At 34.9% G+C, this 26189-nt stretch overlaps 1 protein-coding gene and 1 long non-coding RNA gene across 11 annotated transcripts in view; one reads left to right on the top strand and one right to left on the bottom strand.

Moving 5' to 3' along the window:
• LOC125912464 (uncharacterized) overlaps positions 1–6579 on the bottom strand; it is a 73753-nt gene extending 67174 nt beyond the window's left edge. For all 3 annotated transcript variants that reach the window (XR_007454747.1, XR_007454748.1, XR_007454749.1), the window contains exon 1: positions 5104–6579. This is a non-coding gene — a long non-coding RNA (uncharacterized LOC125912464). The remainder of the gene's footprint in view (positions 1–5103) is intronic.
• The window catches only part of ADGRL2 (adhesion G protein-coupled receptor L2), a 189009-nt gene that overhangs the window by 132226 nt on the left and 30594 nt on the right, over positions 1–26189 (top strand). For 4 of the 8 annotated variants that reach the window (XM_049616922.1, XM_049616925.1, XM_049616920.1 and 1 more), the window contains 7 exons: positions 837–946; positions 7095–7895; positions 14486–14779; positions 15326–15429; positions 16312–16497; positions 17338–17376; positions 20222–20405. In XM_049616922.1, the coding sequence (XP_049472879.1) occupies positions 837–946; positions 7095–7895; positions 14486–14779; positions 15326–15429; positions 16312–16497; positions 17338–17376; positions 20222–20405 (1718 nt within the window). The remainder of the gene's footprint in view (positions 1–836; positions 947–7094; positions 7896–14485; positions 14780–15325; positions 15430–16311; positions 16498–17337; positions 17377–20221; positions 20406–26189) is intronic. The other 4 variants (XM_049616926.1, XM_049616923.1, XM_049616921.1 and 1 more) reach the window with 1 other exon arrangement.

Here is a 26189-nt window from a genome sequence, read left to right as displayed (position 1 = left end):
AATACTCTCCATGAATTCACAACACAGAAATAGGAGAATACTTCCAATAGTAATAAATAGGGCATGATAGACATCATGTTAGTGCCATTCTCTTTCATGTTTCATTTCAGAGAGCATTAATTTAGAGGAATCTAGGTTCATGGTGATGCCATATTTAGTGTGAGCACATTGTGGTCTGTGAACAAGAGTCACAACAGTCTTAGACACAGTATGTGCCAGGCACTGTGCTAACTGCTTAAAATGTGCCCTATCATATGTCAAGCCAGAGCATGGAAGGTGTGCTCTGTGAACTTGGGATCTGGTATGGAAGAACGTAGAAAGTGCCTGGAATACAAAACTTATCACAAAACCGATTGAGAGAATAAACTTAAAAACCTGGCTCCTTCTTTGTTTCAATACGTTCTCAAAACTTACTTTCAAGCTATTCAATTTATGACTCTGTTTCTGTTCATGGTATCATTTTTAATTGTTATTTTAATTTTTAAATATGACAACTGTACTGTTAAGTTTTTTTTTTAGTATATGTTGAATATGCTAAAAATTCCAATTAAATGTGTAATAGAATAATAGAGAACTGTTAGTTGCTTCCTTTTTACTTTGAGTTAAAATTTAGTGTGGCCCATGATATAGAAATATTACAACAAAAAGAAAAATAGGATTTTTATAGCTCTTTATTTAAAATAATGTGGAGCAACCTAGTATCAGTTGATTTTTTGTTTGTTTTATGGTACTAGTTGCTTAAAGAAAATGTGGATCAGTTCTCTATTAGATTTCTTTATTAAAAACAAACAAGTCAGTGATTATGTTACACAAGTTTGATTTGTTTTGTTTTCCAGGTGCAACAATAGAACACAGTGTATAGTAGTTACTGGGTCAGATGTATTTCCTGATCCATGTCCTGGAACATACAAATATCTTGAAGTCCAGTATGAATGTGTCCCTTACAGTAAGTATGAAGTTTGTAGTTTTCACTTTCTCTAGCATTCCTCGTTGATGCTGAAAGACTACACATGTGAAAGAAGCATATGTTTATGGCCTACAAAACCATTATGCATGCAGAGCACTAACAGACTCGGGCCTCCAATTAGCTTCATGAAGTGTGGAAGGAAGCCATAGTGTGATGCTGGCCAAGTGTCTGTCTGTGTTCTTAAGTGTTTGGCTTTTAAGACTAGTGTTTTTCCAGAAAACAAACTTGAATTAGCTATTCAGTAGGGCAGATAGAAATCTGTACTTTTGCCCAATACCAGTTGCTGACAAATTGGTTTGGCTCACAGTTTTCTAAAGAAGGAATTGACTTTGGTTTTAATCGTGAGCTACTTGAATGGCTACCTGCTGTCGTGGTAACTTTAGTGCCTGGTAAAAGCTACCATTGTAGTAACTGAGGCAAGTGCTTTCCTGTTTTGTTCCCTTGTCCTTATAGGAGCATTTCTTTACCAGATTGTGTTGAAATCTTAACAGGAAATAAAATAGACATAACAAAGCCTTGATTATACTTCCATTTTTAATTTGACAACATCCATTAGATCCTGTAGAGGGACATTTAAAATTCAGTTGGAAATTTCATAAGTAGTCTTTAGCTAATGCTCTAATTCTGTGTAGTTCTCCTCCTAATTTCAGAATTCATACTGATAAATTGTATTCTTTACTTTCAATAGAAAAAAGCACTTTAGACAACTAAAAGTTTCAGTATACTACCTAATTTTCATAGGCTAGTTTGTTTGATAGTGTTCTTGTCTTCGTTACTGGAAAACAAGAGGTGTCTATCACCTTAATTCATAGGCATTTGAATTGAAAGTTCTTTAACAGCAGTTTTATTGATTTGCGATAGTTTTATACACTGCTCTCCTTAAAAAAAAAATAGATTTAAACTAAATAATGAAATTGCTTTTTCCAGAACCTCAACAACTAGATCACTAGTTCTGATAGATTTATATGTCCAAACTATCAATATTTCTAAAACCAGAGGGCTGAATTCAGATGGATATAGGATGTCCAATATGGTAGTAATACTTTCTTACACATCCTGTGAAGGCGCGGTATCTTTTTCCTCTGCCCACAGTTTTGATAAATTGGCTTTTTGTGGGTATCAGTTAAAGGCCAAACACAGATTATCTTTTCTTTTCATCCCTGCTCTGTGTTCCTGTGTTACTGTGAAATGGATGCTTTTTATGTTTTCAGTATTTTCTATACCATTTGTAGGATTGGAAGCCTACTGAGTGCACTGATCTTTATACCATTTCTCTTATGTGTAGTGTTGGTGGCTTACATAATCATTCTCCTGTGCCACTAGAGGAATACTGTATTCTTTTGAGCTAACCAAAATTTTGTTCCATAAAGTTGCTTTCATTTGAATTTATCATGGTTTCTGTCCTCAAATTAGAAAAGGAATACAGCATCCATTCCCAAACAGTGGAATCAGTCAGAGCTGCCAAGAATTGTCTTTCTGGAGCCAGTTCCTGTAACCTAGTCTATAGACCAAGAACAGTGTTAAGCAAATATTATTTTCAGACTCTTAAGTTATTTCTTGCTCTATTTAAGAAAGAAAAATGTGGATATCTTCTGGAACATCTAACTTTCAAAATTTTACTTTTTCAGTTCTCCAGAAGTGTTGTATATTGTGCACTAAACTTGCAAATAGCTATACTCAGAGAAGTATTTGTTCTTTTTAGTTTTTGTCCTTAAAATTAAAAAAAAAAAAAAACCAGTAATTAATTTGCTGTTACCTTTCTAGATGTTTGCACGAATCAGAAATAAGTCTGGCTTTTTTTTTTTCAAATTATGCCATGTGAACAAATAGAATTATAATTCCTATATACTGTACAGTTGTGACACACTATAAATTGCATGTTTTTCACTAATATTAAAATTTAATGCAAAAGATCTTTTTAGATTGTTTTGATCTTAGGTAGGATCGTGTTTTTCCTTACCTCTTTTCCCCATTTTCCTCTCCTTTTGTTTCTTTATGCTTCTGTCATAGCCATCTCTTACACTTTTATTTTTCCCTTTCCCCTTGTTTTAATAGTGTTTTTGTACGTTGTATCATTTGCATACCCCTCTTAAACTTTGTATAGCTGATAAAAATTGTCACTATAACATTTATTATGTGTCATTTACCACCTGGCTTTATGCCAGTTTCTATCCAAAGCAAATTCTCTAGGAATTCATACACCTGAAACTATATCCTCCTTTTTAAAAAATGTCCAGAAATTTCCCATGATTTTTGAAAATCTTAAAATGAATTTACTTAACAGAGTTTATTAGAAATGCTGTTGTTTGTTTTACTCTTTATTATGGACAGGCACATGTAATATAATATGTGACATTTACACCTGCCCAGATAATGCCCGTGTCAAAAATGTGTGTATCCAGAGTATCTTTTATCGTTAACAGAAATGTTAGTAATTTAATATATGTGTGTTTAAAGGAAGTCTTAAGGATCTTGTAGGATAAAAGAGAATAATTATTATACTTTCATATTTTACAGTCAAGATTTGGCTTCAGTTTTTGTGCCCTCTTTTTCAAATTATCATCAAATTATACAAGTTACGCCATAATTTTAGCTATGTTTTCTTCATTAGAATGACCATTACTATTGATTAAATATTTTTCGTGAATAAGTGTGAGATTATTCAAAATGAAATAGTGTGTCACTTCAGGTACAGAGTATGTAGGCTTAAGTTTGTTTGGGTCAATTTTGTGTCTTGCATATCCATGTAGTTGTCCTCCACTGATGTTAGTGGGTCATGTATTTATGTTTGGTCTATAGAATAGTAAATGTATTGTTATGAATTAATTCATACAGTCCTGTAAGACAAGTTGCAATATACATTTGGCATGTGATGAAGAATGCTGGTTTTATTAATTTTATTGTATTTTTATATTCTTCTGGGTTGATGGAGTTTGGGCTGATTTGACAGATACCTATCTGTCCTTTGAGTTTTCATAAAAATCATAATATAAAGACTTTTGTTTTCAATACCCATATCTTACGTGATTTGTCAATCATCAAAAGTTTTTTAGATCATTTTTACATTTGGGTGTTACTTCTGTTTTCATCAGAACTATAAATTATGTACAATTTATCTACATTTTATTCTCTTTAATATGTGATATCAGTTAAATCACAAAGGAAGAATTCCCTATTTAATATTTTGCTAAGTAAATGCACTGTCATTTTAGTGTATTACATGATAAAGCCTGGCCATTTTCAATTTATAGAAAACAAATATACTTTATAAATTCTTTATTGAACTTGTTTTAAGTCCTGTTCTAAATATGTAACATATTTTAAAATGTATTATTCCCATCCTTTACATTTACTTGATTTACTCAGTAAAATCATCCTTTCCTGAAAAAAAGAATACAGATCTGTATATAAATATAGACTGAGAAGTCACAACACTAATGATTTCTCTTATGCTCATTTTCCCACGACGCCCTTCCGTTATTGATTCTAAGCAGGTATAAGATTGCTCTTCCTTGAGGAGTAAGTTTAGAACTAGTGGTTTATAAAAAAAGAACTGTTTCGTATCAGTAACACTGAACTTACTTTTACCTGATATAGTCAGAATTACACATGAGAGAGCAAGTATGTTTCCTGAAAGTGGTTAAGTAGACCAAGTCAGATGGGAAGGTGGTAGCGTAATGCAAAAGGTTATACGCTATTCCTATGGCAAAAATATTTGTGTGATATTTCTCCCTGAGGTATCTCAGGAGGTCAGTATTTAATCTTGATGAATTATTATAATTTTTAAAAATTAATCAAGCTAAGACATCTTAATGAAATGTGCAACTACAGTATCTTTGAATAATCAATTTGGAGATAGAGTATTAGCACACCCTAATGCATTTTAATAAGGAAAGAGGGAGAATCACAGACATTAATCTGGTCACTTTATGAAATTCAGGCAACATACTTCAAGGCCTACATACAGTCTAAAATAGTGTTTTATGGGTTGTTATTATTACAGTTCTATTTACCAGGAAGAATCTTACATAGCAACCTTCCTAACTGTATAATCCGTTTCTTTAGACTTCTTGGAGGGAAGATTTTTTTTTCTCATATAACTGTACTAATCAGGTTTGTTTTATGAAAGCATTTACCTTTTATGGGGTCTGTGGAGTCAAGGTATTTGCTTTGAATGCTCGGTATGATTGTCGCTGCATGCTAGCTTGCTTTCTGTGTAAATTGATGATGGTAGACGATGTCATAATAAGCTAACCATAATTCTTTCTTCCTTTTTCTCCTTGCCTACTCTGCTTGCTTTTTCCTTGTATGTATTTTGCTTACTTTTTTAAACAATAGACTTAATACTACAAGTTTGAGATATGTGATATAGAGAATTTAATAAGAATTTTATAATATAAAACATACAAAAATTTAAATAAGTAAATTTACTAATTCTTAATGGGGAGGAAAGGTACTATGTTACCCCACCCTTAAAAATCCTTATTGGGGTAGCAGGAGAGATTTATTTATTCCGAAAAGGAGGCATTTTTTCCTTATAATTAAAATGGATTTTTTCTAGAAATGAAAGATAAAAAAATGAAATGTACTAAGATGCATAATTATATATATTTCTTCTTACATAAATATCTTAGAAAAGAATGTTAAAATATAATCATATCAGTATTCTTTAAATCAGACCTAAGCTCCACAATTGAGTTATTTTTATAAATATATTTTCCTGTTGTTATGCTTACCTGTTTTTATCAATTTAATAATGAGTTAATATGATAGATGGGGATGATATACCTTTGCATGCATTTGTGCCTGTAGCATACATAGATACAGTAAAACTTGGTAAAAATGCTGAGCGACTTGGAAAGGCAAGAGTATATATACCATGCATTAGTGAAGAGTTTCATTATTTATTCAGGTACCCTAAGTGAAACAACATGCCAGCATATTTGTATTGCCTCCTTAATCTACTAAAATGATTGATCCATGTTCTTTTATGTAACTTTAGAATCTTTCTCCTGCTAGGTTTTCCTGTTGTGTGTTTCTCTTTATCCAAAGTAGTACAGCTCTTATTCTTCCTATATTTAGCATCTATTACGAATTCAGTCTTAGACTAATAGTCAATTTATTTTAATCTTTTTTCTTTTTTCCTTGCACTTTTTTTTTTGTTTCTCTTCCGATGCTTAAAATAGAAGTGGAGCAAAAAGGTAAATAACGTATACAGTCTGAACCCCAGCTCCCTGTTATGTGCCTTATGGATGTTACCTCCTCCCTTCCCTTTCCCCACAATACTCCTGACATTAAAGTAATCAGCAGGATCTCATAAATGCACCTCATAAAGAAGTCGACTGTTTACAGTGAAATTATATGACTGCTAAATCTGGTGATGGGGTAAAAATTCTGAAGTCGGCCAGGGGGAGCTGCTCCTCCATTCTGTGTTTCTTTTTCACCCTTTATCTCTCTTTCTGACACCTTTGGATATTTTATTATTAAAGTGTCATCCTGCTTGGCTTCCAGAACCCTCTCCATAGCATGCCATGGTTCCAGGGTCTCCTGGTTGTTTCATCTCTGCTTTTCTTGTATTTACTTTTCTCTGTTCCTAATTACATTTTCCGAATGTTTACGTTTCTTCAATTGAAGAACCTTTGTTTTCAGTCTAACTTTATAAAAGTTCTAAATAAGCCTTCACATTGGGTTTTTGTTTTATTTGCTTTATTTTGGTGTTTTGCTTTTTGAGGGTTTACAAGTGTGCTAGGGGAAGGAGGGTACAAAGCTGGGACTAAATATTTTGTACACTGCTATGCACAAAGCTTAAAAGTTTTAAAGTATAAATTACCAAATCAAAAGCTTGCAAACACATAGCAAAAGTGCACATTGTCAACTTAGCTGTGAATGATCTTAAACTTAGGTTTGCCCTTACGAAAACAAACCCCAGCCACTTTGTATGCTGGTACATTGATTATGGTAACTTGAAGAAGGAAAGGTGGTACTTGTATTAAGTATAAATTACAAAAAAATCAAATGTTAATAAAACAAATTTTTTTCTCTTTTGACTTATGATCATTGAAACTTGTGTTTGCCTGTTTAATTTTTTAACTTGGCTTAATTGTTGTCTTTTCTCTGTGACTGTTAGTTTTTGTGTGCCCTGGGACCTTGAAAGCAATTGTGGATTCACCATGTATATATGAAGCTGAACAAAAGGCAGGTGCTTGGTGCAAGGACCCTCTTCAGGCTGCAGATAAAATTTATTTCATGCCCTGGACTCCCTATCGTACCGATACTTTAATAGAATATGCTTCTTTAGAAGATTTCCAAAACAGTCGCCAAACAACAACATATAAACTTCCAAATCGAGTAGATGGTACTGGATTTGTAGTATATGATGGTGCTGTCTTCTTTAACAAAGAGAGAACAAGGAATATTGTGAAATTTGACTTGAGGACTAGAATTAAGAGTGGAGAGGCCATAATTAACTATGCCAACTATCATGATACCTCACCATATAGATGGGGAGGAAAGACTGATATCGACCTAGCAGTTGATGAAAATGGCTTATGGGTCATTTATGCCACTGAACAGAACAATGGAATGATAGTTATTAGCCAACTAAATCCATATACTCTTCGATTTGAAGCAACGTGGGAGACTGTGTATGACAAACGTGCTGCATCAAATGCTTTTATGATCTGCGGAGTCCTCTATGTGGTCAGGTCAGTTTATCAAGACAATGAGAGTGAAACAGGCAAGAATGCAATTGATTACATTTACAATACCCGATTAAACCGAGGAGAGTATGTAGATGTTCCTTTCCCCAACCAATACCAGTATATTGCTGCAGTGGATTACAATCCTAGAGATAACCAACTCTACGTGTGGAACAATAACTTCATTTTACGATATTCTCTGGAGTTTGGTCCACCGGATCCTGCCCAAGGTAAGAACGTTTGCTTGCTAATGCTCATGTCTTTATAATAGCTTACTTTTAAAAGACTCAGAGGTTTTTTGTGTTTTTTTTTTCCTGTCCATTTTCTTCCCCTTTTCATGGTTAAAACTCAAAGGATGATGTCGTGGTATTTCATGTTGGCACGTAGTGTGTACATTTTACCCTTATTTTGGCCCATTTTCTTTCTTTGAATTTTTTCATTTAAATGTTGACTTCAAAAAATTGTAACATCATTAGTCGGTTTTGTTTTGCATTGCTAAGAATGTAATACCAGCTACGAACCTGTTAGCTTTGTGTTTTTTTTGTTTTTCTTTTCCTATTCCTACCTGACTTCTGAATTGATTACAATCTATGTGCAGACCTTTTAACTTCTTGGCGCCAGTGGTTAAGGGAAATGTGTGTTAGGAAATCCCAGGAGAATTGTCAGGTTTGATGTACAATGTCAGGCATAAGTGTTCTGAAGTTGTGGTATCTACTATCTGGGTAGGAAAGGGAGTCATCCAACATCTTCCTAGTAGAATCACACATTTTTATTTCCTGATAAATTAGTGATGGTTTTAAGTAAATATTTCTGTGACTTCAACTGTCACACATAGACTAAGCATTAAATGATCCCAAGTGATGATTTATGAAGATGGATAAGCTAACGTTTTCAATTTGTGTTCTCTTTAGGTACTTTATGGAGGATCATTACTTTAGAAAGTAATGTAAAACCTTTGGAAATACATTTTAGTTGTCAATTATATTCAGTTCTGTGGAAAACAATTTTTGAGGGTAAATTAAATGAATATTTCATTAAAACCAGATTACCTCATACTCATGATAAAGTAACTGATTCATATATTGCTATAAAGCTTGCATTATGTCTTTTCTATTTGAACAATAGCATTTGTGTTTTAAAGCTGAATATTTCAATTTACCTAGTTAATTGGAATGTTCAAATTACTGAGTTACTTCAAAATTTTAAGAACCAGAAAGTTCTTTGGAACTTTGACATGATTAAATCAGTCTCTTCAACAAGGTGGAAAAGAAATTAGTATCTTTTTCTGTTAAAGCAATACATACACATCCACAGACTTAAACATAATTACATGTACGTATACATATTTTTAAGATATGTTATTACTGAGTTCTAAATATTCTAATAGGGTCAGGACCTAAGAACAGAACCCACAGCTTTTTATAGTTGAAATTCTCATTCGAGTCTTTCTAGTATACCAAAAATATGTAATTTTTGCTTAAAAAGAGAAGAATGGCATATTGTTACTCTAATTCATGTATGTCTGAAATTTTTTAGCTTAAAATTACAGTGGTAATGTCTGTTGTTAAATTTTCAGCAATTAAATCTTTGAGACATAAAAATCTTTATTGATAATATAGAATCATTTACTTTTAAATTTAGGCATATCTTTTTTCCCATAGGACCAGTAATTTGGGATGTTTCCTGTATCTCAACTGTCTAGTTACCATCCTTCTTCTTTACCCTATAGGTTTGTTACAGGCAAACTTCAGAAATTGACAAAATTTGACATTGTGTATTGATCCTTGTGTTAATCTTTTTTGTAACCTGTATTACTCTCACAGCTGTTAAATTTGTTTTGGGCAGCAAAAAATCTCTACCCCTCTATTAGGAAAAAAAGAAATAAATACTTATAGAAATGCAAATTCATAGTCAGGCAACAACTGAAGGGTTGTGAATAAATTGAGTTACAGGTTCAATTCAACAAAGAATCATTGCCCTGTCCACTGGTCACACAATATAAGATGAATAATAATGTCGTTTTCCACATGTGGCTTATTTTCTGGTAAATAATTTGATCCATTTCAGATCAAAAAGTCTGTGATAATTTAGATATTTTTGGAAAGAGTGGTTATCTGCTTTGAAAATGAGAAACTTGGCATATTTGGTAGTTGTGTTCCTACAACTGTGTTTTGTTATCCAGTATATTTAGCCATTCTTAAATACTCCTGGAAAGTGAGAATTCATATTGACCCCTTATTAAGCCCTTAATGGTAGAAAAAGTTTTATATGACCTAAATTTCTCTTGCTGCTGTTGGAACCATATCCTCTTCTTTCTTTCTTATAATTTATCTTCATATGCTTTTAGAGACTCCTGTCTCTCTCATCCAAGATGTGTGCTGATATCTATATGCATGGAGATGGGGCCTTGTAGAACTATTCTGGCCCATCAATTTAGGTCAAATCAATAAGCTACTGTCAGCTTTTAAGAAGCAAGATCCACAAAACTGATAGGACAAAGCAATCAGAGAATTCAGGTCTTCAGCTGTCATAAAGCAATGATTGACTGGTTTGGCTGTAATTCAGAGTCTTATGTACTGGCTTTGCTTAACCATGTGTGTTACCAAGGTGTATATACATTGGTATATAAAATGGTAGAATTACCACTCCTTTCATTTTTTGTTGTGGACTGTTTCATAGTGTATTAACTTCAATACTTTTCCCCATTTATAAACCCAAGCCTTTTTATTCCTAACGGGGCAAGTATATTATTTCTTTACCCTAATCATGGTTTCAAATACATCTTTTTTTTTTCTTTGAATTTTTAACCTTATGTGATCTCTGCATAGTTCATTCACTCCATTTCTCTAAACTAAGTCTGTTTTTCTTTTCACCTTCTCCCTCTCTAGAGTGGGCTTAGGAAAAACTTTTTCAGTTCTTTTTTTATAAACTCTTTTATATTTCTTAATCTGAATTGCTTTATATTTACTTTGTCTGCAAATTTGGTATTTCAAATATTATTGAAAAAACACGATGTCTTGGGTTTTGAAAGTTCCTGAATATTTGTCTTGGAGTAATTTTAAAGTATGACACTTCAATAATAGGAGAAGAAAATTTTATCAACAGAAATAGGTTGATTTATTTAGGAAGTAGATTCAAGAATCCATATTTCTTGAAACCTCTTTCCACTGATCATGATTGCTCATAAAAGATGATCATTATTTTTAGACATTGAATAAAAGTAAATTTAATGAATACACAGTTTTGCCTTTCCAGGCCATGGACTCACTGTAATAACTGGAGTTTATTCAGTGAACAGTGAGTGGGTTCTTGGGCCTGGATGAGGGAAGTGCTACCCGTAGCATAAATGGATGCTGTTGTTAGTACACTGTAGTTAGTAAACACCGTCATAGTAAATTGAAGCATTCTGTATGTGCTTGTTGAAATTTGCATGGGTAGTTCTTAAGTGTGTTTATTAGCACTTTCTTAGCATTGTTCCTACATCTCTATACTCAAATGATAAGCGTAGGCAGAATGCTAAGTCATTTCATCTAAGTGTTTGACATAACACCCTGATAACTCTGGGACAGAACTTTGTAAAATCAGACTAGATTTGAGATAAAATTCTATTGTGGGTTGCCATGTGTTTTCTGTTACCATTTTTAGGGTATTCTTGAGTTTTGAATCTTTTGCCATGTCAGTTTCATTATGAAACTTTTTATCATCTGTTGCTCTAGTATTTTATGTTGTCTTCCCGCATGTTGTCTTGTTTTAGAGATTTACACAGAAAAGTCTCAGTTAAATGCTCTAAAATAAGGGCAGAGGGGCGCCTGGGTGGCGCAGTCGGTTAAGCGTCCGACTTCAGCCAGGTCACGATCTCGCGGTCCGTGAGTTCGAGCCAGCGTCAGGCTCTGGGCTGATGGCTCGGAGCCTGGAGCCTGTTTCCGATTCTGTGTCTCCCTCTCTCTCTGCCCCTCCCCTGTTCATGCTCTGTCTCTCTCTGTCCCAAAAATAAATAAAAAACGTTGAAAAAAAATTTTTTTTAAAAATAAAATAAAATAAGGGCAGAATGTTTTGGGGGGGGGGTGCCATACTTTTCGAGAGTCTATGAAAATCTTTTATGTAGAAAAGATCATAACATTTAAGAATATAGCCAGGTGACCCTAAACAAATTGCCTAACCTTCTCCATGGCTCAAGTTTCTCATCTGTAAAAGGAAGATAATCATAGTGCCTACTTCACGGGGTTGTGGCAAGGATTAAATAAGAAGATCTGATGATCCATGAATGGTGATTAGCATAGCATCTGGTACATAAATGCTGAATAAGTGTAGGCTTTTATCATTATCAGATGCCCTGTTGGGACCTGTCTTCACTTCTGGAAGAAATATTAATTTTTAGAAACAACCTCTGCATTTGTGGCTTTGTCATTAGAAAAAATGGCTTTCCTCGAAGGTGCTAAACTTCAGCCTTGCAAAATTCCAGAGATCCTCATGGTCTTTAGGAAGGGTTTAATTTTGCCACATACAAGTTTACTTTCACGTTTTTCACAACGTCCCAATATTTCATTGATTTATCTTTGAAGAATGTGTTGATTCCCTTTAAACTTTTGATGAAGAGAAGGTGAAAATGTATGAAATTTTTTTCTCAAAAACACATTGAATGTTGCATGAAATGTTGTGCATTTACCAGAGGTCATTTTATTACCTACCTTGACTCAGTTTTTATGAATCTTCCCTGGATGTTAGGTAACGGATCGCTAATTGCAGTATTGTTAATTCGTACTTCAGTGATTAAATATGTACCAATTAATGCGGTGTCAAGAGATACATAAGACGGTGTGGCACTAAACCATTTTGCTCTGCCCTTTTCCTTTTGCTCCGATTCCCCACTACTCTTTAAGATTTGATTCAGAGGCAGTCATTTGACACTTCTGTAAAAGATTGTGATGCTTTTGACAAATGTTAATTGAGAAAGCACTGAAAGCCTGGCTGCATTGTAATCAAAAGAAAATTACAGAGGTTTAACAAGATGTCAGGCAAGTGCTTTACAGGAAAAGATAGACAGGTTTGAATAGGTTTCTGCAGCGGCTGGCTAGACATGATGTTTGACTAATGTACACAGGCATCTCTCATATGGTCAATAAATTATGCCCTGGAAATAAAACACATGATTAAGAAATTTCTCTTGCGAAAGAAAGAAAAAAGGTGTAGAAAGTGTGCAGTATGCATTTACGGACAAGAGGTGTCTCACCGCTAAAGAACTAAAACAAACGCACACTACTTTTTGTGGTGAACTTAGGAAACTCTGTCAGTAGTGGCAGGATTATATAAATAACTATTTATGGACCACAGCTTAAAATATTAAACATATTAGTGATTATATAAACTTGTTTTCTAAGTTCTAAAGTTCTAGTTTGTTTCTCACATTATAGAGAAAGCATAAAATAACTTAATGTTTTTGTAAGATTTTTGAAAAATAGTTATTTTTAATTTGCTGTACTCAAATCATTGAAATTTACAGCATCATATATGTAAGATTTTAAGAGACAGTAATCTATAAGTGTTGATAAAACTTTAGTGTGATCACCTAATAGATTTTATTTAATGTATTTTTTTTATTTTTGAGAGAGAGAGGGAGACAGAGCACAGGCAGGGGAGGGGCAGAGGGAGAGGGAGACACAGAATCCGAAGCAAGCTCCAGGCTCTGAGCTGTCGGCACAGAGCCTGACGCCAGGCTCGAACTCACAGACCCGGAGATCCGGCCCTGAGCCGAAGTCGGATGCTTAACCAGCTGAGCCACCAAGGCGCCCCCTAATAGATTTTAAATGATAGCATTAAAGTTTTACTGACAGAATTTTCGTTCTTTAAACTAATTAAATGGTAGTTAATGAAGGAAACATTAAGCTCCATTATTTTTTAACCTGGTGGATTTAACAGTTGGAAAGTAATGCTAGAAGTCAACCTTTTAAAATAATTTCTTTTTAAGTTTATACTCTAAATGTGTAACTGTGGTTCCTTTTATACTCCTTGTTCAAGTCGGTAAGATAATGTAGGGTTGTTTTCAAATTAGGCATGATTTGATCTAACCTGTTATCTTGATAAGAGATTGCATTGTAACCTGTGACCAGAAGAGTTGCTTTTTCTGCCTACATTTTCAAATGTAAATATGCCTAACAAAGCCTCAGATGTTTCCTTACTAACACAGCACAAGCATGCCAAGCTCATCTTCTGTTTGGATCTAATCAGGCATGCTCAAAATTCTCTCAAGCAAGAATGGCTGCTGGGTGGAAAGATGTCACAGTATTTATTTTCCTGCAAGATGTAGAGCGGGTGACTTTAAATTTTCTGTTGTCTTAATTATATATAATTGTCAGGTTTTTATTGATACTTTGATTATTTATAGGGTATGAATTTATATAAAAAAGAATTTTTCCATATTGTTTCATTTAACATATAATATATTTGGTGTGGACACCGCAACTTTATTTAAAACCGACCTTCGGTTTCTGTTGGATGATGCATCATAAAATATACTTAAATTGTATTCTCAAATATTTCATTGAGATACAGACTTAACACAATTCGAGTCGAACAGACAAACCGATAGTAAAGCCTCCACGACCATCACTTAGTCAACGATATGAGTAAATTGACATAAATGAATGTATTTATTCTTTCTCCGACCTTACTGGCGTTCTCACTAACTCTCATTTCGTTGGACTTGGGGTAACTGGATGGGAGGGGTTTTGTGTTGTGTTTGTGCCTATACACGTTCCCGTGTGTGCCTGTATGTGAGTGCAAGTGTGTGTTTGAGGTTAATATACTCATCTTTTTTCCATAGTGCCTACCACAGCTGTGACAATAACTTCTTCAGCTGAGCTGTTCAAAACCACAGTACCAACCACAAGCACTGCTTCACAGAAAGGCCCCATGAGCACAACCGTAGCCGGATCACAGGAAGGAAGCAAGGGGACAAAACCACCTCCAGCAGTTTCTACAACCAAAATTCCTCCTGTAACAAATATTTTTCCCCTGCCAGAGAGATTCTGCGAGGCATTAGACGCGAGGGGGATAAAGTGGCCTCAGACACAAAGGGGAATGATGGTTGAACGACCGTGTCCCAAGGGAACAAGAGGTATTTCTTGTAAAATGCCAAATGTCTATTTTTAAATTCAGTAAGTTGGTTCTGAATTACACCGAGGTGATTTCGAGGAAAGAGAGACATTGATGATAACTACCTCTGTTACTATTTTTGTTAACTTTGGTAACAAAACATCTGTAGACAACTTAACGGTTCATAAACTGCACAAGTTATTGAAGGTCAGGCTGTGAATTACCTCTCCCTTTTAAAGACCTGGGTCAAGCGTGGCATTTTTTGCCCATGGACTCCAGTGAGGCTTCTTACAGCTGCCTTTCTCATTAGGAGTATCATTTTGGATGAGTCCCAAGAAAATCAAGGGCTTTTTGTTTGTTTGCTGTAAATGTCTGATACTTCAATGCTGACTTTATATTTACTGTTTACAATCTGCATTATACCCTACTTTTTGTCAGTTATTGTCAACCACTTCCATTAGCGTTTATTCAAAATTTAACATGCAGAGTAGTATCATCCTAGCTGATTTCCCGAATGCCTGCAGAAAAATGGTTTCAATTTCACTGTTGTTTTCTACATCTGTTGTAGGAACTGCCTCCTATCTCTGCATGGTTTCCACTGGAACATGGAACCCTAAGGGCCCCGATCTTAGCAACTGTACCTCACACTGGGTAAATCAGCTGGCTCAGAAGGTTGGTTGGAACCTTTTAATATGATACACATTGGTGATTAAGGGCTTTAACGTCTAACATAAATAATTTAGCTTTGTATGTTAAAACCAGTTTCATTGCTCTTTGTTCAGTATAAAAATTTAAAAAATTATGCATAGTTTTGTCTGTAAACTATTTGTTCAAAGTTACATATGTTTTGGGGCATGCTGTTTTCTATGTTAAGCTTTTTAATGAATACATACTTGCTTAATTTCATTCATATTTAGTTTGTTCTGTTTCTTTTGATGTGTGTAAGACAAATAGTCCATTGGCCTAATAAATCAAATATCATTAAGTTTGCAACTGAATCCACAGAATGCAAGCAGATGTTTGTGCTTTATATCACAGATGATTATAATAGAATAAATAAAAATGACTTTAAAAGGCATTAGTAACTTTAATATTACAGTGTAATGCAGTGACATTTTAGTTTCTCCTTCCTCATTTACCTTTCTGAAATGCAAGCAAGTGGTAGATAACACCTCCCAGTATCATGCTGATTACATTCTGGTTTAAATTTCTGGATCTTTGGAATAAATAAATCAGATTTTTAAGCAGCTATTTAAAATGGTGGTAGTGAAATTGAGAGAGCTATCTAAAAGATTTTTTTAAAAAGGGATTTCTGGTTTTCTTCTTTTCTTTTCATTTCTTTTCAAGGTCTGGTTAAGAATTTCTTTTGTGTCTTGAGGATTTAAGAACCTTTAATCATCTGAAATGAAGAGAAAGTTATTGGTCTCAATTAGTTGCAGATTTTGACATATTTGCAACTATTTCTCTCACCACAACAGAGATACTCGGGAAAAGAACAAGAAGCCACAAACAGAACAAGAAGTCATACTGAGATAATATAAATTGTCATTTCAGATCAGAAGTGGAGAAAACGCTGCTAGTCTTGCCAATGAACTGGCGAAACATACCAAAGGGCCAGTGTTTGCTGGAGATGTGAGTTCTTCGGTGAGATTGATGGAGCAGTTGGTGGACATTCTTGATGCACAGCTGCAGGAACTGAAACCTAGTGAAAAGGATTCCGCTGGACGGAGTTATAACAAGGTAGGTAGGAATTTCCTGTTATTTAGTCAGACATTTTATATGGCAGCTCTTCATTCTTCTAGCGTTGGACTGCCAAACCCCTGCCCCCCATGCTTGACATATACTTAGAAACAAAATTTCTAATTCGGTTAATTTCCCAAGAGAGAATTAGAGTTGAGAAAGGAGCAACATGACAAAAAAAAAAAAAAAAAAAGTTAAAATCTCTGAGGGAGATTTTAGTTGGTAGCAAACATTGCCTGATTGTGGTCAGTACTCCCACTTCCAAACGCATTATCTGCACTTGAAGAGATTATGTGTTACACACCTCATACACTCTGGACGCTAATACATGCAACTCTTACGGTTGCAGCAAAATTGTACCGCATAGAGGAATGTTAGCCACTGTAATACTGTTTTCAGTTGCAGGTTTGGGGAGAAGGACAGGTTTCCCTCTCTAAGAGGATGGTGTTATTAGTGCTCTTAATCTTTCCTAATATGACAAAAATTTGGTAGCTCTTTTAACCATACTATAAAATAAGCCTATGGGATTCATATTAAGCCAAAATCCGTGGCTAATATGGTTTTATAGGGTTAAAAAGTAGACATTTTTGTTTCTTTTAACCACATATTTTGGCTCTAGTTTTATCACAGTGCTTTGGATTAGTATATTTAATAAAATGCAGCTATAAACTGTAAATGGGCAGTTTTGGCAGTCAGCGTAAACTCACAAAAATCCAGAGGACTGCTGTGCATAATAAACTTTGAGCTCAGGAACACAAGCCTAAGTTTTGAGGATTTCTTTTTTCCTCATTTTCGACAGATAAAATCTAACCTCTGATTTTCTTTTCTTTTACTAAAAAGCTCCAAAAACGAGAGAAGACATGCAGGGCTTACCTTAAGGTATCTCTCCTGTGCTGTCACCCTGCTTTCTCCCTCCTTCAGCTACCTGCCACGCTTTCTCATCTTGCTGCATGATCCAATGTATTTCAGTCTTTGATAATTATATAATGTGCCCCATATCAGCTGTACAAATGTTGGCTTTTCTCAGGTATATTACTCTCAGAATAAGCAAATAATTTACTTTTATAATTTTTGCTCTTTCTTCATTTATCCAAACATGCAAGAATTTTAATGAAATATCCTCTGAATTGGAAAGTAATCATACAGTCTCTTTGTTTCCTGTTGTCATCTCTGTGGATTAAAAAACAACTTGAGTAAAACAGCTATGATATAATCTTGGCAGTTTATCATATCAAAGACTGTAGAGTCATAATGTATGTGCATGAAAAAGTCACTGCTTTCTTATCTCTGTGGTGTACTCTTAAATAAAAAAAAAAAAAGGCTTTGTCCTGAAAGTTTTAGGAGTCATTTCTAGAAGCAGGTTGATATGGGGATGGGTTACTAGAAATGAAATATAAATAATGTGACAGTGTTATCAATATATGTTCTATGTTGGTTTTTATCAGGCTAATAGAAACAGAAAGCCCCTGTTTGGCTCAGAATCCTTGTTCACTCCAGCCGATTTTTCTCCCTGGTATATCCAAGTAATAGGAAGCATGCTGAGGCTGACAGTGGAAGTGTGCCACGCTAGTTTTGTGTGATAGATCAAAATAATAATACCCGATTGCATTTTGTTTTATTATGTGAATTTTAGAAGTTTCTCTTGGGGGGATGGTTATTTTCTAATCCTACTCCTCTGGGGGCCGTATCCTTAATAAATCATACCTTGAAGAACTAATTCACATACATAGGACAACAAAACGAAAAACCCTGTAGTTCTGTAGAATAGAGGTTATTCAAAAGCCATGACTTACCAGTTGTAGTTGCAAGAGCTTTAAAAAAAAAAAAAAAAGGGCCTGTCACTAGCTCGTAATAGACAGTGTTGGATCTGAAAACTTTACAAAAGGAAAGGTGTCGGGAAAGTCTGTTTTTAGGTAGTAATATTCTGAATTTCCTTTTTAGCCTGTTTAATGGGGGCAAAGAAATAACTGCTGAAGTGTATAGAATTTGTCATACTGAAATTTTCAGTTCACCTTTAAGGTGTTAGTTAATGTGTGAAATGTAATAATTGGTATGTTGCCCAGGACATAGATCTCAGTGGGAAAAGAATAGCCGTCTTTCTTTGGCAGGGAGAGACTACTTAAGGAATATGATTAGGCTAATGATCATTTTTGATTCCGCTAGAAAAGTACAAATGGTAATAAATACGGAGTGTTTCAAATTAATAAAAACTTGTCATCAGCGAGTTATGTGTATGCGTAGTGAGTTTCAGTGTGACCTTAATTTCTGACCAGTGTCATTTTCAGTATCTCTCAAATGAGCTTCTCTGCCCAGATAAGACTAATAAAACTACTTAAATTACAAATCAGAAGCTGACTTACACTATGCAAATGAAGTGAGTTCCCACTTGGTGACAGAGGATTCATTTGTAACTTAGATTAGAGGCTCCAGTCTGTATTTCTTGGTGACTAATGAATCTAGCCTCAGCAGACCAATTTCTGTTCCACTCTAGTTAATGGCTGCAGCAGTATCACTGTGAGCATTTTGACTATTCTATCTCCCATTAGAGAGAGAAAAAAAGCCTTTAACGCTACTTGGAAGTATCTTCCACCTGCCAGGAAGGTCGTGGTGGCTCACAAGGCAGACAGAACGAGGATATTAAGATGGATTAAGCTAATTAATCTTACTCTGACAGTAGCTTCAAACAACTTTTCCCCTTGCTTATTCCAATATCGTACCTCAAAGTAGCAATTTTTGTTGTTCTTTGCACGATGTATGTTTTTTTCCCTCAGTGATTACCAATAGATCAAAACAATTTATATATGGCCTTAATGACATATTATGACTAGGTAAATGGGATAGAGTAAATAAACTTAGTGATTTCAGCTCTCCAAGCCATAGTCAATGTACACTGTAGTTATCAGTACAAAAGCCTGCCTTCAGTTGCTTAACTGACTGGGTTGTATTTTTATTTAATGTTATTTTGTTGGTAATAAATTGAATCTACAAATATGAACATTTACAACTCAGATGGTTGTGAAGACCTTATTCTACTTTTCTGTTGTCCTAAAATTACTAGTATAGGCTTTAAATATTTGGATTGTTCTCTTGATTCTTTTAAAAACAGATCATTGTTTATGAACTAAGGTATACTCTCAAGTGTTTTCTAGCTGGACAGGGAATTGGAAGAGTGAAATGCGCACAGATAATTTATAAACTTTGAAATCATCTTGGTTTTTTTCCCAAAGGTAATAAGTGGACAGTGGTATAAGGCACTATTTTGATTACTGTTTTAGTTCATGTTCTAAAATACAGTGTGGTTTAACTTTTCAAGCATAAATATCAGGCTATTCTAGAGATCTCAGGGTTTTCTATATAGAACATTTAAATCTTGAGGTTATAAGTAGGAATGACATGTGTGTAAGAGTAATTCCTCAGGTTAAGAGCTGACGTTGGTTGTACTTCTCTTCGACAGTTGAGATACTATTAGATGAGTATAAACGAGCCATCTTTTTACGTTTACCCATTAAAATCAAATAGTGTTCTACTAATCTTCAGCTCCATTTTGAGATGGTAAGATATGTTTCAAGTTGGCCAGGTAGATGTTGTTCAGGTCTTCTTCCATCTTGAAATGAGAGTAAATCATCATGACAGATAAATATCACAATTGTCACTAGTCAGTGAGTGAAAATCACCTTGATACTAGAAGCAGTCAAAACTAATGATAGTTTTCTAATGGATGCAGGCAATTGTCGACACAGTGGACAATCTTCTGAGACCTGAAGCTCTGGAATCCTGGAAACACATGAATTCTTCTGAACAAGCGCACACAGCAACGATGTTACTCGATACATTGGAAGAAGGCGCCTTTGTCCTGGCTGACAATCTTGTAGAACCAACCAGGGTCTCAATGCCCACAGAAAATATTGGTAAGTGAATATATTGTCAGCTTTAATTTTGATTTAGAAGGTACGTGTTTGGGGCGCCTGGGTGGCGCAGTCGGTTAAGCGTCCGACTTCAGCCAGGTCACGATCTCGCGGTCCGTGAGTTCGAGCCCCGCGTCAGGCTCTGGGCTGATGGCTCGGAGCCTGGAGCCTGTTTCCGATTCTGTGTCTCCCTCTCTCTCTGCCCCTCCCCCGTTCATGCTCTGTCTCTCTCTGTCCCAAAAAAAAAAAAAAAACGTTAAAAAAAAAATTTAAAAAAAAAAAAAAAAAAAGAAGGTACGTGTTTAAGAGAATGATGCTTCCCTTCTGAATCTGTTTTTTCCCAGAGCCAAACTTCTCTTTTGTCAAATTACAATTTATTGATCACACTTCATAAAATTAATGCAGAAGCCAAAATCTTTCTGTATCTTTTAAAAGTTGGTTTTATGTAGGTTTTTTTTTTTTCCAACTGAAAAATCATTAAAGAAGTTTAGAGTACTTAAATGCCAGAATACGGATTGCGTAAGTAATGAAAGTGCTTGCTGTGGAACTGGGGAAAACGCTTTCCCATTTTATATAACATGTTCCTAATGAATTTAAATTACTTTCTGGAATGTATCCTCCCGGTCAGATATTTTAGGCACACAGAATTTGAGCCAAATGTTTATACTAAACACAACTGCCTTCAGGTGAAAATGTGGTCAACGAACTACATCTCCCATAATGCAGAATATACATGCTTCATAGATTGCAAAATAGCTGCAGATAGTTTCGAAGCACAATTTAGCATTTAAATGCTGGCCGTGAGAGGTAGGAATTCACTTTTGATGATATTTGAAAAACTCAGTAAGTACAGTAAAATTATATTAATATAGGCTTGAATGATTTAGAATTGTTGGTTATTCAGAGAGGGTGAACTCAGATGACGTTTATAATATCTTAGTAAAGCAAAAAAGTTTCCCAAGCATAAATAAAAACAAACAAACAAAAAACAAAAGGGAACACAGACTATTCCTTCCACTAAAAGAGTGCATTGGTGCAATATACTGGAAAAAACTATGTGGGATCCCATATCTTATTGCCTAATTGTACCTGCCTAAATCATGGGACTTCATATTTTAAAATGCAGAAAATAAAGGTGTATAAATCAGATTATGATAATTGCATTTAAAGTCAAAGGTTTAAGTTTATTTTAAATAACTGAATTTTTAGAAAGAAATAAAGTGTTATTAAAACCATATGTTTTTGTGTACTCTGAGCTTTGGGAATGATAAAGAACTCAGTAACCTCAAATTAGGTGAAATGAGGCGACAGTATGTAAATTGGCCTGCCGTGATCTGGGATAGCGGTCATAAGGAAAATGGTACTCTGCCACAGCCTTAGTAGTAATACAGAATGAATAAAGCTGTCTGTTTTGTCCAAAACTTTCATTATTTTTGGTTAATTTATTTGCTAGCCCAATAAGATTCCTAAGATATACATTGAACAATTCTTCTCAACTTTTTCCAGTGATATACCTGTAAGGATAAAAAAGTGTAAAGTTGATCATCTTAGAGGATGAATCATAGAAAATATTATTTGAAGTGGCACGTTTGACCTACATTTGTTTTCAAAATCTTCTAATGGCTATTAAAAAAAAAAAAAAGACACCTGAAATTTCCCTTTTACACCCTTTTCAGGTATGCAGAAATATTTGATGGGTCAGGCTGATATGCTGTGCTCCCATCAACTTCATCAGCTTAGCATATATACAGGACACATTGTTAATTAGATATCTGAGATAATTCGATGGCAGCTTGAGACCTAGTCTGAAAATGTAAATGTCCAGGAATTTTTTTTTTCTAATGCCTGTTTTTAAGAGTTCTAAAGTATTACACTTCATGCTGGTTTCTTTTCTTTTCTTTTTTTAAAATTTTTACCTGAAAAAAGACAGGGCACCTGGCTGGCTCAGTCAGTAGAGCATGTGACTCTTGATCTTGGGGTTGTGAGTTCGAGCCCCATGTTGGGTGTAGAGATTACTTTAAAAACTAAAAAAAAAAAAAAAAAAATCTTAAAAAAGTAACAAAAGACATTGTTGGTGAAGTTTGTTACAGAATGCAGTACACATGTACTTTTGATTTCTAAAATACAAACAATTTGGTGGCAAATACCATCCATGATTTAGCATGAGGAAAGCATTTACCTTTTTCCTGGGACTTGTTCTCTTTTTAGACATGAGGACTAAAATAGCCCATTATTCCTTTATGTCCTCACTTTCCCAAAGCTCTTAACTAAATTTAGGGCATGGCTACAATATCTTAGGTATTAAGACAATTTGATTTGACTCCTTAGTGATTTCTCCTTGAATCCTTAGTTTAACTTTATTGTGTGATTTACCCTTATAATACATGACCTCATAAAAATTGTATAATTATATCTCATATAATTATATTTGATTATAGCTTTTTAAAGTCAATTTGGAGGTATAATTTCTATATAATACAAGCAGTGGTTTTAAGTGTACAGTTGGTGAGTTTTGACAAATGCACACCCATGTGACCAACATCACCTCAGAAGGGCCCTTGATTCTCTTGCAGTAGATCTCCTCATACCCCCAGCCCCCAGTGATCGCTGGTCTGTTTTCTGTCACTAATTTAGCTTTGCCTTTTCTGGACCTTTAGTTGAATGGCATCATGCCGTATGTACTCTTTTTGATCTTGCGTTTTTTACACAGAACAATGTTTTTGAGATTCATCTGTGTTGGTAAGAGTATCAATAATGCAATCTTTCATTTTTCTTGCTGAGTAGTATTCCATTATAAGGAAACACCACTAATTGTGTATTTATTCACTTGTTAGGCATTTACGTTGTTTCTACTTTTCCGCTGTTACTGATAAAGCTGCCATTTTCCCACGTGTTTATACTGTTTCATACTCCTAAGTGCTATGAGACTTCCAGTCACTCCACATCCTCATGAACATTTAGGATTGTCAATCCTTTTGATTTTAGCCATATGAGTAGTTTGTAGTATCATCTCATATTGGTTCTGTTTTGCATTTGTGTAATTGCTAAGTTACTTATTACTGATAGCTGTTCAACTCTTACATGCTTATGGACCATTTCATGTATCTTTTTGTGAAGTGTCCATATATTTTGCCTATTTTTAATTGGATTGTTTGTCTTCTTAATAATGAGTTATAAAGATTTCTTATGTATCTATTATTCAAGTCTTTTGCTGGTTATAGATACTGTGAATATTTTCCCTCAGTATGTGATTTTCTTTTCATTTTCTTAATAATATCTTGAGAGGAGCAGAATTTTTTCATGTTGACAAAAAATCACCCATCTTCGACATCTAGTTAACCCTATTTCACTTATTACTTACTCTCACCATTGTAAAGCAAATTTTAACATCATATTATTATTACTTTCAATACTTTAAAATGTATCCCATGCATTAAAAACACAGTGCCATTGCCATACTTTTAAAAATTAACATAAACAGGTTCAAAAGATAACAAAAGGATGTTTAAATTTACTTGATTTTGCGGAGTCACCTGGCTCAGTTGGTTAAACATCTGATTTCGGCTTAGGTCCCAATCTCATGATTCATGGGTTTGAGCCCCGCAGAGGGCTCTCTGCTGTCAGTGCAGAGCCGACCTCAGATCCTCCGGCCTCCTCTCTCTCTGCCCCTCCCCTCCTGGCTCTCTCTTTCAAAAATAAATAAACACTTAAAAAGTAAAAAACTAATTTATGTGGTTTTTGTAAATTTGTTAATGCTTAATTTGTTTTGACCAGGATACAAACAAGTCCCTGTGGTACATTTGATACATTGCTTGAGTCATTTCTCCCTACATCTTTTCTTTAAACCTTTTTCCTTTTTTTGAAGAAATTGAGCAGATGATTTGTACTATGAAATTTCCCACATTCTCGATTTGGCTTATTTCTTCCCACTATATCATTTTACATAATTGATATGTACTAATAATTGGATCTAGAGGCTTGATGAGTTCAGGTTTATTTGTTAATTTGTTTTCTCCAAGAACCTTTCCATTGCATCCTGCAAAAGAGGCACATGTTAGGTTGTCTTTCTTTGAGATCTTATGACTGATTAGGTGGTTTGGGTGTTATCAGCGTAATCCATCCATTATAAAATACCCTATCATTTATTTTCCCAGTGGGCTTAGCAGCCAACATGGCTGTCAGTTTAGGCTTGTTTATATTGTAGTAACAAAAACCCCAAAGTCACAGCAGCTCTCAACAGCAAAGATTTATACTCCTTCAAGCCACGTCACCATTGAGGCTTGGTTTTGGCCCTGCCAAAGTCGGCACCGTGTTGTTTGTACCCTGGGATCCAGGCTCACGGAACCTAGAATGGTGCTGGTCTCCCGGCATCGGCCATAGTTTTTCCTGTACCTTCTCTTTTCTTCCCCTTTCTTCTCATTGGAGCTACTACTTGGTAATGAATTTGGACACCACAAAGACAGAAAAATATATTAAAATCCTGTCTACACCATTGGTTGTGAGTGAGACTGTCCTATGAATGAAGTGTCCTGGCTGTCAGGAAGCCTGTTGAACAAGGCATATGTTATTCCAAGCACACAGAATATATAGATTAAGAGAATATCAGAACTGTCTGTATTCTAGTCACCCAACTGAGCCACACCTGAGCATTGCACCATCTTCGCTTCACATTTTGGGGGAGCTAGTTATTGGCAACATATAAATCCCTTGGATCCCCTCCTTCTTGATCGGATGAGTGTAACCACCATTCTTAATTTGTTTGCTGGTGTTAGTCATTTTTTTTTCTAATTTTGCTCTCCAAGTATGTATGTTCAATAGTTGCTTTTTTGTGCTTTTAACATTAATGATTTTACACTGTAGATGTAGTTGTATAATTTTGCCTTGCCGTTATAGTTTTCATATTTATGCACGTTGATATGTGCATCTCTAGTTTATTCGTTCAATCTAACAATACACCACAATGATTTGACTGCCAATGATAGATATTTTAGTGGCCTGTGCTTTTTGGCTGATAACAAGGAAAACCGCGAAGGTTTTTGTATATCTTCATGCTCATATGTATGTGCCTTCCTAGACATATATGGACACACACCTAGAAATAGAATTTTTGAGTGATGAAGCAGGCCCATCTCCTTTATTAAATACCGCCAAGTTGCTTTCTAATATTGTTTACCAGTTTACATTCTCACCTTTAATACCATTGTTCTTCATCAATCTCTTTGCTAAATACACTTCATTATTGACATAAGTGTTATTCTAATGGGTTTGAATGGACCACATTATTGTTTTAATTTGCAGTTCTCAGATTACTTAATGTCTTTATTGGGTATTTTAGTTTTCTCTCCTGTGTATTTGTTGTCCACAGGTTTTGCCTATACATTTATTTTTCTGTAGCTAATGTATTCTGGACACCGATTCTTTGTAGACTGTATAGTTCGAAAACATTCCTAGCATCCCTTCTCTTTTTTACTTTGTTTATGATATCTTTTATTTTACAGGATAATGAAGTCAGATTTATCAGTGTGTTCTTCTAGGGTAGGACTTTTTTGTCTTAAGAAATACTTTAATTGGGGCACCTGGGTGGATCGGTCAGTTAAGGATCCAACTCTTGATTTCAGCTTAGGTCATGAACTCACGTGTTAGGCTCTGCACTGACAGCCCGGAGCCCGCTTGGGAATCTCTCTCTTTGCCCCTTCTCTGCTTGTGCTCTGTCCCTCTCTCTCTCTCTCTCTCTCTCTCTCTCTCTCTCTCTGTGTGTGTGTGTGTGTGTCTGTCTCTCTCAAAATA

Source organism: Panthera uncia (genome assembly GCF_023721935.1).
Source record: "Panthera uncia isolate 11264 chromosome C1 unlocalized genomic scaffold, Puncia_PCG_1.0 HiC_scaffold_4, whole genome shotgun sequence".
NCBI lineage: Eukaryota > Metazoa > Chordata > Mammalia > Carnivora > Felidae > Panthera > Panthera uncia.
Note: the sequence above shows the minus strand (reverse complement) of the source record. Positions and strands in the feature narration are given on the sequence as shown.